General features: G+C 44.7%; 1 protein-coding gene across 5 annotated transcripts in view; it reads right to left on the bottom strand.

Annotated features, from left to right (window-relative positions):
* Positions 1-12,039, bottom strand: part of anks1b (ankyrin repeat and sterile alpha motif domain containing 1B) — a 163,511-nt gene that overhangs the window by 45,717 nt on the left and 105,755 nt on the right. For all 5 annotated transcript variants that reach the window (XM_084038697.1, XM_084038695.1, XM_084038693.1 and 2 more), the window contains exons 14-16: positions 3,500-4,161; positions 2,688-2,810; positions 1,046-1,115 (exon numbers count right to left, since the gene is read on the bottom strand). In XM_084038697.1, coding sequence (XP_083894823.1) covers positions 1,046-1,115; positions 2,688-2,810; positions 3,500-4,161 — 855 coding nt within the window. The remainder of the gene's footprint in view (positions 1-1,045; positions 1,116-2,687; positions 2,811-3,499; positions 4,162-12,039) is intronic.

Raw genomic sequence — 12,039 nt, 5'->3', positions numbered from 1 at the left:
TCTCTCTCTCTCTCCTCTGTCTACCTCCTGAGTCTCTCTTCTCTCAGGGTGTCGATCGTCACCCTGCCGCTCTCCATATAGCTGGCTCGCTCTGCTGATAATAGCCATCACAACAGCTCCAGCTTCTTTGTCTGCAAGAAGCCGATCTCCCTCCCACACTCACTAACACACACACACACACACACACACACACACCACGCGGAGTGTATGGATGGAGCTGCATCTATATGTGCGGGTTTGTGTGTGTGTGTGTGTGTGTGCAGGTGTGGTGGGGGGCTGGTTTAGCACAAACAGGCTTTCTCCCTGTGGTAACCATGGTAAGCAGAGGCATTGCATTCATAGATGAAAAGAGAGAGGGAGAGGGGAGGGGATCAGGAGGTGGAGGATGGGGGAGTTAACACAGGGAAAAGGGGGGTGAACGCAGTAAACAGAGAGGAGCAGCGGAGGATTCAAGGTGCGCAGGTGAAAAAACTGGTAGGGACGAGGGATTTGATATCATATCAATTAATGGATCATTCTGATGTTTGACCATCATTCCTTTTGAGTTATAATGAATCAAGCTGTGAGTGCTTCCTGTCGACCAATGAGCATCAAGGATCACCTGTCTCTCTAATGTCACTGCAAACTATATGTATAGATATATATCATGCAACAGTTGCATAATGTGTCCAGATCAGTAACGAGTTAACCAAAAAGTACAATTTAAAGGCTTAAAGAGGTGATATTTCCGATGATTCACTGAAAAAAAAATAAGCAGTGATTCAAGGAAGGTCTGAGAAAATGGTTTCTGTTTTTAGATAGAATTTTGTGAAGCATATACTTTACTTCTGTAAATGTTCTCTCTATTGCAGGATATATTGAACGACCCCTTGTGGAGCCTCAGCTGTCTGATAACCCGACTGCTTCTGTCGGGCTTCGTTGTAAAAACGGTGCGTTCCCAGATCTCGGGCAATTACTTTGCTGAGTACAGTGTATCATAACTAATAGTTATGATGGCCAAAACACGCCTCACATTCTCCCGCGTGCATACTTGCGTGTATTTTACCTGAGCGGTCCTCCTTGATGTCCAATCCGCTGCCTATTCCTGCTCCAATAGAGCTCATAATCTTGTCGATCTGGACAAATGAGAGAGAGAGGGAGAACCAGAGTTAGAGAGACGTACGACATGTTCAAGGGAAAGTCATTTTCCCAGTAATAAGGCTAACCCCTATTTCTGGATTCAAGTCTCACATATGATCATTATACCCGGCAGCCGCCTGAATGTCAGTCATTCCCCTGTGAATTGAGGGTGGAAAAAAGACGTGTTGGCAGGAAACTTAAAGACAGAGCCGAGATGAAGGAAGAGGGAGACTGATTGGAGGGAGCTTCAGTGGCTTCATTAGGGCCCGGCTGTCGACCAGTCATCCCTGACCCTGGACCTGCTGCCAAACCTGCACCATCCATCCACCTGTCAGGACTGTTGGCTCACAACAGGTCAGAGGAAACTGGCCTTGTTGCAACTGGCCTGAGACCAGTGTTTAAAGGGTCAGGTCTCATAGAGCTGAATAAACAGGTAGACATTCCTGAATATGGTACTGCACACAAAGCATCGCAGTAATTTGGTGACTCAAATTGTATTACAACAGAACATATGATGCAGGTTGTCATATACCAGAATTACCCTTTAATGAATCCGCCATCGCTGTAGTTTCCCCGATCAAACCCACTGCACCAACATTGCCCTGCGGCTGTTAATTACCATCCAAATAAGCATCAGCGATTTTCAAGGTAAAGCCAGATTAAAGCACACATTTGTAACATACAGAATCTACCTTATTTACGCCTTTAGCACTAATGAGTATGGATATATCTTCACATCACACTGCTGTGGGACGTCCCCTCGGGGCGCTTCTCTTGCTAATAAAGCAACTATTTCCTCAGCATGTGCTGCAAATAGAGCAACTTTGTTATTTTTGCTTGTGAAATCCCCATATCTCACTCCAACAATTTCCCCGAAGCCAATTTATCTCATCCTCCTGCACAACGTAGGAGAGGTCACCTTAATTGCAGGGAATTATGGGAAATTCCATGTGGTAATTCATCACCATCAGCAAGTTAGGAGCTGTGTTGAGGAACTAATGAACATGCAAATGTGGACGGGCACGCACAACTGTACTTTCGCTCACATTAGCATTACTTTAAAAATAGGAAGACGGAATAATGAACTCCTTCTCAGTATCAGGAAAATAAAATGGTGGGAGATTTCTTCATTTTGCATCAGTTTGCAAAGCGCGTGTTGTTTGTGGTGTGATGGATGCCCAGCGAGCGGAAGCTAATGTGTCTGTGACCCAAAGTGTTTATAAAGGGGCAAGATCCAACAGCTAATGGATCACATCTGTGTCAGAGACACTTTGATACCAAAGAGGCTGCAGGCGCAAAGACCAGAACATGCAGAGCCCTCGACCTCCACGCTCCAACCTCGACAACACAAGCCGCATCCTCTCAGATATCTGCTCTTCCCTGCAGCTCCAGCGCTGGTTACAGTCAGAAATCAATGGGAGAGCATGTTTAATTAGAACCAGGGCTCCTTCTGCAGTCTAGAAGCCGAGTTGATGTCGAAGGTTGAGGTGAAAACATGGCGTGCGTCTTACCCACACTCCTCCTATATCTCTATTGGTCCGGAACATGTGGTAATAACTTCTTCTTACCTCTTCCCACTCAGCAGTGAAGGAGGGCGTCCTCTCCAGCCTCCCCCCCGGGCTGGCACCCTCTCCTGGGCTCGGACTTCCAGGACCCTGCCCACGAGATCCAGACCCCCAGCCGTGCTCCTCCTGGACAAAGCAAACACCGACAATTTGTTTCACAAGCGTAATTAAACTACAAACATCGGGATGCAAAAGTCGCAAAAATGTCGGAACACTCAGCGATAAAAATGTGAGATTAACCAAGTTCTTTCAGTGGTCATCAAAGTTTCATCTATAATGAAGCATTTTTCATCAAACAGACTATGTATTTAGCTTATGATTTATTTACAATGGATTTAAGAAGTCTCACAAAATGCGGTGCACAGCATGGAGCACTGTGGCCCAGATAAGGGAGCTCTCCGATTGGTTGCTGTGGTTCCCGTGCCGTTTCTCACGGCGGTCTGCATGATACAGCAAGATGCAAACTATCTCCGCGGTTGCATAATTTATACAACTGAATATTTACAATAAATGCATTTTCCTCTCTTTGCTAACCGAGATCCCGGTGCTGACCTAAACTTTTATTAAAAAGGGAAACTTCGGTTAACTTTTAATAAAAGAGACTCTTATATTATCCGTGGCCTCTTACATAAATGCCTCAGAGTGGAACATCAGATAAGAAAAAAGTTTTAACTCAATTTCTTAATGGGACATGCTGTGAAAGCTGGGCTCTGATTTATAAATGACGCCTGTCTTTGCTCAACGCTTGGACATAGAAAGAGTCTTTTTAGAGGAAAAACTCAAACTAAAGTCGAGACATAATTGCAACAACTGACCTGTATTGGAGACACAGCTACCAGGTTGGAATCAGATTTGGACAGAGACTTGGACAGCTGCAGGTCCAACACGCTGCGGGGCATGGACCTCATCCTCCCCAGGGTGCAAGCCCTCTCCTCGTATCCAGCACCCGCTGAACTGCCTTTGGGGACGCTTCCTGTCTGGATCCCCCGTAACTCTGGAACGTCCCCGTTTTGGCCAGAGGCGTAGGAGGGTGGGTGGCCCAGCGTAGACCAGCCGCAATGTGGATCCACCTGCTCGCAGTTCCTGGGTGGGGCCTGGTCCTGGTTGACCCTAGTGTGGAAGATAGTCCGGTACACCACCTGTGGCTTCTGTGGGTGGTTTTCAGTCCTTTGAGGCGACGACTCGCTCCCCGCCCTGGAGCAGATCTGAGTGGGTCCGCCTCCGATCACGAGGTTGAACTCCGGGGTCTGCACCAGGCTGCTCTGGACTTCCGTAGACGCATATTTTCGGGTTTTGGGGCTGTAAAGATGGTACGGTGTATCGGGGGTTTCACATGCCGGGGAAGATCCATGAAGGAGGCCTGCAAACTCTTCTGGGATGTGGCTCTTCCTGCGGTCCTCAAACAGAGCGTTGGATGTGGAGGAAGAGCAGAGAGGAGGAGAAGGAGGAGGCGGGTCTCGCTGGTACGGCCCGTCGTCTGCAAAGACACACACACACACACAAAATTGACTGATTAGGATTAAAACATAAGACTTTGCATAAAATGGTCCTGTCACAACAACGATGCACACCAATAAATTAACTCTACAAGAAAAACAAAACAGAGTTCAGACATTTACGGTCACTGTGCAAATAAAGCACACAATAATATTTAAAAAGTGCAGCACAAAATGCTTATTACACAGAACAGAGAGAGAGGAAAGCAACGGGGCTACAAAAAAACAAACACAAGCTGCAAAAAGGAAGATAAGAACGAGGTAATACGTCTCGCGTTTCGCTGTTGAAAAGCCGTTTGTTCCTCCAAGGAAAAATAAAAGAACTCCTGACTTGGATTTTACAGCTGTGCTCCTTCACTGTCTGGGTGCAAAGCGGTGTGTTTGGGTGTCTGGACTGCATGTATGCATGAACTCACCGAGGCAGACGTTCTTACACCATTGACTGGGCTTGATTTTTTGAGGGGATGCATTCAGAGGCCCACTCACTGTCTGTGTGCAGCGGGGTGAAAGAGAAGCTGAAAGCCTCTTTGATTCTCTGCATACAAGTGTTGTGTGTGTGTGTGTTTATTTGTGTGTGTTTGCATCTGCAAGCTACACCCAAGGTCACACCAATTGTCTTACGTTTTTTAAAAAGATGTGCTCCCTATGATGCCAGCTGCAAAATAAGGAGGTGCAGTATTTATTCTTATTCCGCCATGATTGTTTATTACACTTCGCCAGAGCAGAGTCGCCACGCTCAAACTCATAATGATAAATCTCCAACTGGATTCGAGACACAGGAATAACATTATGTTCCAGCGAGAGTCCGGTTGTAACTCATCTCTTGGGGGGTACAGCCTTGCTCTTATTTATTTATGGTTTCACAAATAGTCTCTTACCTAGCGTGTCTCAAACCAAATGCCATATTTACGGAGATAGAATTATGAGTAGAGGTGTAAACTAAGCATGGGAGACAGAAAGGCAGGTGGAAGAAACCATACAGAATTAATCACAGGTAGCAACAAAGATGAAGCTAAGATATCTCCTCTAATCATTATTTTTATATTACTTATAAGTGAAATTACCATATAATGTGATAGGAGTCCATTGCCTCCAAACTCTGCAGTTACTCTCACTTTTACGAAGCTTTTCAGCCTCTTTCAGCTTATTGTTTTGGTTCAGTCTCACAGCTCTCACTTCCCAGCATCAAATTATAGATTGCCAATGTTTGCAACTATAGTCAACATAGCAGAGTATTTAGCAGCTAAAGGGACAGAATGTATTGTGTGAGTTGGTGGAGACCAAAACAGAGCTTAAAGTAAAGTGAATATTGGATATAGACTGGCCAAGTGGACGGAAACACAACTTCAAATGAATGCTTACGTTGCTTTATGACCACACTCAACAGTGTCAGCACAACTGATATACTGCCCCCAAGTGGCCCAAGGGAAATAGAATGCATTCAGGTTAAACTACATAATCATGTACACTGTTCCAGACAGCCGTTTACATTAATCCCCATTGTATGTTATCATTTAGCAGAATATCGGTTTTCAAAGTTACATAATCTGCTGAGCCCATTGATGATATGACCAATTTACAAAGTCTGCACTGAATTACCTTGTATAACATTATATCCATGATCGGCCCAAACGCAAACACGTGTCGGAACCGTGCAAGAGACTTCTCGGGATCTGATTGTTATCCAACCACTGCTTGTTGAATTCTACTCCAGCATACATTCTGCATCGTCACTCGTATTCTATAAATAGCCAAAAAAGAAAACGCCGTGTGTCCGGCCCAGATTTGTCTTTCTCTGTTCCCTGTCACTGTGTGTTAAGGTTGTGTATGGGGCCATGTAAACAATCTCACCACTGATACACATCAACACACACACACACACACACACACACACACACACACACACACACACTGTTACAACCACAATCACACTTTAATGAATGGAAACAGTGCCTGTCCACACTCACATAAATGCAGTCTTTAATGAATAATTGCACGTATTGCAGTAATTGCAACACACACACACACACACACACACACACACACACACACACACACACACTGCTCTCAGTTTTTGCTACCACATCATGACTGTCCTCGGCACAACAATTACATAACATGAGCCGAGACAGAAAATGCAAGTCTTCGAACAAGTGACCCGGAAGCTTTTTCTGAGAAACTGTGACTAACTGGAATCACGCACAAGACAGGAGATACTCAAGCTCCTGTCATTGTGGGAGAAGAAAAGTGAGAGATGGTGGAACAACATTAACATCAGTCCTCCAGAGTCATTTCATATGATGGGGAATGTGAATGTTCCATTTCACCGTAACTGTGCCCGTCCTCTGCGTTTAAAGGTACGAAACACCCATTAACGGTGCAGGTGGTGACTCATCATCGAGCACTACAAGGACTGAAATTATCATTATTTTCTACGCAAGAGGAAAGCTCTTTAGTCGTGACTAATAGGCATTTTCTTTTCAGCATTAACAGGACTAAGTGGCTAAAAGATGAGTTGACCTCCGTCTTGAGTCTCTTTTTCGCCGGCATTGACTTCTACAGTTTGACCATCAATCAATAGAGCATCGTTGGAGATAATCAAAGCCATGCAACATTAGGTGGGATGAACACAAACAATTCCTACTTATGACTGCACCATGAAGGCATCAACGAGTCAACATTATATTTTTCATGACATATTTTGTTCTTTCTGTATGAGCTTCTATCAGCCCCGCCTTTATTCACCATTCTCCTCTTTTGTAAAAGAGCAACAGGTGAGCCTGTTGGTCGCTATGGCAACAGAAAGCCCCAACGCTGGCATCCCTCCCTCTCTTTTTTAGGGGTGGCTGAGTGTCTTCCGCCTACAGGAGAGCGAGAGTAAAAGGGTACGTCTGGTAAACACGGCAATCAAATCGGCAGGTGTTTGTGTGTTTACACGGAGGCAGAGCTGATAAGTCTCTAAGTGTGAAAGTAAATGTTTGAGGAAAGGGCAGAAGGAAAGTTTTCTGACTATATATATAGCCCAGAACCTGATTGGCATTCGGATAAGAGTCATCACAAAACAAATAGGCCTAATAATCGAAGTCTTAATATCATTGTTATGTTATATCAATGTTGTAGATCAATCAGTATCTGTATTTGGCATCATCATCACTAAATCAGTAAGTCACATATTAACTGGCCAATGGGATCGTGTGTGACACCAACACTTCCTCAAATTGATTAACTGTAAGAGGCAAAACAGTCAGCTGTGTACACATGAAGCTAAACTATATTGTCTGTGGAGGATGTATTTAGGATCTCACAGGCTGAGGAAAGAAGCTGCTCTAAAGTCTGCTGGTACAACAGCTGATGCTTCTGTATCTCAGGCCAGACGGCAGCGGAGTGGCGTTTATTGGCACCTCTTGTCAGAGATATCAATGACGGGGGTCCGGGGTAGCAGTCGTGGGCGTACAGCGTGAAGAGGAGGGGGCTGAGCACCCAGCCCTGAGGGACTCCAGTGGCCCAGAGTGCCAAGTTAACCAATCAGTAAAGGGGGAGATTGTGTTGTGTATTATAATTTACTGTTTTTGCAGTTAAGATGACATTTATTTTAATTTTTTTTTTTTAATTAACACCTTTTCACAGCAGATATTTTAACTTGTCATAGCAGGAAAACCACAGGTGTAACTAATAGCATTAACAAGGGGCTCTGTTCCATTCAGTAACCCCAGTGATTATCGACAGTAAATCAAAGGATTGGGACATGCAGACCTAAATGGAAAGCGTCATAATTAACATTGTTAGCTAAACAGTATATCAGCATGTCAGGTTGTACCACTGGTGGGATACCATTGCTAATTAAACTTCACAAATAAAAAGCTAAATGTTTTCCCTAAAATTCAATTTCTTTTTTTTTCTCTTGCTCCAGCTGTCTCACTACCAATTTGTTTGAATGATTTGCAGCTGTGAGCAGCTCCTCCATTTCCTTTGTGCATTGCCAGATGATAGTGTCGGCGTATTTAGTGCAAATTACTATTTGCAATAAACGTAATTTGTTACTTTTCCACTGTGAGCCCACTACATACTTAAAAAAAATGCTAGAATGTGTATGAAATACTGCAGTGAGACACAGCTTTGGTATTTAACCGGCTCATATTGGCCTGTAAAGTAAAAGCCACTCGAAAATAACGTTTCTCCATTTCCCCTGATAGTAATCGCTAAAAAGATTTACAAGATTTTAATTTCAGAGTGGCAGATAAGCTATCTCTATTCTAAATGAAGACCTTCATACAGTGTCTAAATCCAGAAATGAGATGAAGAGACTGGAAGAGAATATATATATATCCTTAATTAGAGAAGAGTAAACCCACTTCCCTTTCCCTTCCTTTCACACATACTGTAAGAATCCAGGACATGTTTATTTGCTCGTTAGAAAATGTTTGCCGCAGCGGATTCTTGCCTTCAGGATGGACAGAGAGAAAACAGGAAGAGGGGGGGGGGATTACAGAAAGAGGTAGGGAGTGGGCAACAGAGATGAAAAGCCGAGATAAAGAGGGTGGAGGGCAAAATGAGTTATGAGAGGCAAACTAGCAATACAGCATAACTGCAAAGCTGAAGAAGGCTTGACGAACAGCAGCGAGGCTGAAGGGAAAGCGAGGGGGCGGGCGAGGAGCACGTAACAGTGACTGACAGGCAGAGAGAGAGAGAGAGAGACGCAAGCCAATGGGAGGTCCAGAAAGTGGCTGGAGGAATAAGAGAGTGACAGAATGAATGGTTGAGTGGTGGGAGAGAAATTACTGAGTGGCGATACAGACGTGGAGGTTAAAAGTCAATATGGGAGGGAGAAGGAACGGAGGGGACTGCAGTCAGGCTTGACCTGCTTCAGCAGCGCCATCCAATCCACGCAGCAGCGCAGCAGGCCACCCCGAGGTGGGCTATGAGTGCAAAGTGCGTTGCTTCACTGTCTCCCAGATGTGCTGATCACCCGGATAACGAATGTTTGGGTGCTTTGGATGTTTAAATAAAGCCAAGGTGGCACTCAACACGCCTCATAATGTGTTTCATGTTGCATCTTTTCAGTTTTAGAGCCCGCTGCCGTTTGGGAAAGTGTTTGTTCAGTGTTGATAGTGTTTTATACGGAAGTGGTCGAATTGTTATTTCACCACAGTTGCCCTGAGCAAAATGCTCCATCTGTCCCCGGCAAGAGAATGATGCACTACTGTCTGATCAAAATAAATGATATGTGTCCTTATGCATTTGGGTGTTTTTCTATAACTCCTAAGTCAGGGAATGAACCGAACAGCGAATAAAACTATTCAAAATTCCAACCCTCATGAATCCATGAAAGCAAACACAAGGAAAAAGATGCAACAAAATGTCTCATTGCATCTCCATCCCAAGCAGATGTGGAATTCAAAGTACTGATGGGCTGCTTTGGTTCCACCGCCACTCTTCTGGCTGCCCTGGTATTTTTGGGATTCACTGATAGAGCCTGTCATCTGGCACCAACCTTACGGATAACGAAGACGCCAAAAAGAGCAGCCAGCGAGGTCACCGAAAGTTCACCCTCATGCGTCCCCCCCCCCCCCACCTCCCCTCTTAGGAATAACTTATGCCTCAGCAGGATTTAGAAAAAGATTCTCCATGTGTTAATCTTCAGTCGGCTCCACTACTGCACCGCTGCTTTTACAGGTCTATCTCCAAAGTGGATCAGATGGCTGCTGCTGGAGTCCTCACTAAGACCACAAGGGTGGATCACGAGACTATCGATCCTCATGTGTGTCAAATGATTGATTCCACAACTGCTGGTTTATAAAAGCACTGAAGGGTTTACGGCCAAAACACTTGATATTTTTAAGCACCATCTGGAACAAACGCCCACATATCTTGAGATCTGCATCGACCCTCAACTCTTTCAAATCGAGGCTTAAAACTTTTCTGTTTGTCACTGCGGTTTATCGAGTTAAACAATTCATATCTCACTCAGCAGACTTATAGTTGATTTGTGGCATTCTATTCTCTTCCATTAAAAATGTGTTTCACACTTTTTTTAATCCCCTTTTTTGTTGCAAGGTGTTCCTTGTATATACTTATATATATGTATATTTCTTTTAATGACTTTCTGTCTAAATGCTTCGTTCTTGAAAGGTGCTTCACTGACAAACTTGTCTCGCCTTTATCGTTTACCTCATTTTAGTGATTTATGACGAAAATGAACTGTGAGCCTGTGAATGCAGACGGTCGCACAAACACTATAAATACTACACACACCGTCTATCATACGCTGGGATGATGTCCTCTGTGTGTGTGTGTGTGTGTGTGTGTGTGTGTGTGTGTGTGTAGCATGGGGGGCTGGGAAATGATCCAAACATCTGATAGCACTGTGTTCATCGCTCCGTCTCTTGTGGGGCCACGCTGGCTGTTATTAAAAAACTACAGAGTAATATCTGAGCTGTCAGTCATCCCAGAGATTTAAGACTGAACCCTATTTCCTGAGCGCCTAGATAAATCACTATCAGCTTCTTAAGCCTCAGGCGCTAAGCTAGCGCTATGCTTGCGGACCCACACCAGGACGGTTCTGCGGGACCCAGGTGGGCCGCTATTTAGATTCATGTTGACAGGAAATAATTTAAAGTCTGCATCATAGACTTGAGAAAGGGTGAGAGGCATATAAATGCTGCCTTCAAGTGCTATTAGAAATGTCACAATCATTACCTAAAGGCAATAAAACACACTTAAGTAGAACTGGGGAAAAGGAGCCCTTTTCGGTCCCCATTCAACCCCTAATTAAGGATTTCCTAGTGTTGGACTGCTGTGAAGCTTGGGGTTCGGTGTCTTGCTCAAGGACACTTCGACATGCAGACAGTAGGAGCCGGAGATGGAAGTGCCGACCTTGTGGTTAACTTGAGACCGGCTCTACCCACTGAGCCACAGCCGGCTCGCTGCAAACTGGCGTCAGGTCTGTGACACTAGAGCTAGCATTACGCTAACAGGTGGGACTCCCTGCTGAAAGCATTACTGCATGTCTGATGGCCTGTATGCAACTAAACGCGGCCTGGAGGCGACAGTCTGCACATATTGAATTCACACTTGCGTTCCTGATTCGAGTATGCGGAGTATATTGCCACGGCAACTGGCTCGTCTACCGCGGTAACCCATTTTTCCGACTCTTCTGAAGTCGGGAGTGACGGCCGTCTCTCACTAGCGTCATTGAAATTCCATGTTTGTGAATATGTGAGACAGAGAGGGACAGTGGGTGTGATATGAGGTCGCCACTGAGTAACCGTGTGTGTGTGTGTGTGTGTGTGTGTGTGTGTGTGTGTGTGCGTGGGATGCATGTACACATGTGTTTATAGCGGTAGTATCATCTCAGCAGTGACTGACGTTATGTGTGCAAAACAAATGTATAGAACACGGAAATCATTTTTGCTTATGATATGCTATATTTATGTAATACAGCCAAAGTCATTTTCATCATTGCCATATGCAGCATGACAAACAGATCACAACTTAAGAACAAAGTGCAGTTATATAAAAGCTGCAATTCTGTCCAATCAGCTCCTATATTCTCCTCCTCCGCGATGCTGCTGAATGCGATCAAAGGCAGCTTCTCTCTGCATCTAACTGATTTCTGTTACTTTCCGTTTTGTTATTTTGAACTTTGCCCGTGCATCTGTGTGAGCCTCTTTTGTGTTCAGAGCATCCACACATGACTCACCATCACCTGCTGCCGAGCCAGCGGCTCTGTGAGGCCGTACTTAGACGCAGCGGGCCCTTGAGCTAAATGCTACCATCAGCGTTGCACAACGACAATGCCACCATGCTGAGTTAAGCTTTTAGAATGTGGACCGTGTTCACTGTAATTTAGCATTAGCACA

The sequence above is a fragment of the Eutrigla gurnardus genome, assembly GCF_963514095.1.
Source record: "Eutrigla gurnardus genome assembly, chromosome: 21".
Taxonomy (NCBI): domain Eukaryota; kingdom Metazoa; phylum Chordata; class Actinopteri; order Perciformes; family Triglidae; genus Eutrigla; species Eutrigla gurnardus.
This window is presented reverse-complemented; position numbering and strand designations above follow the sequence as displayed.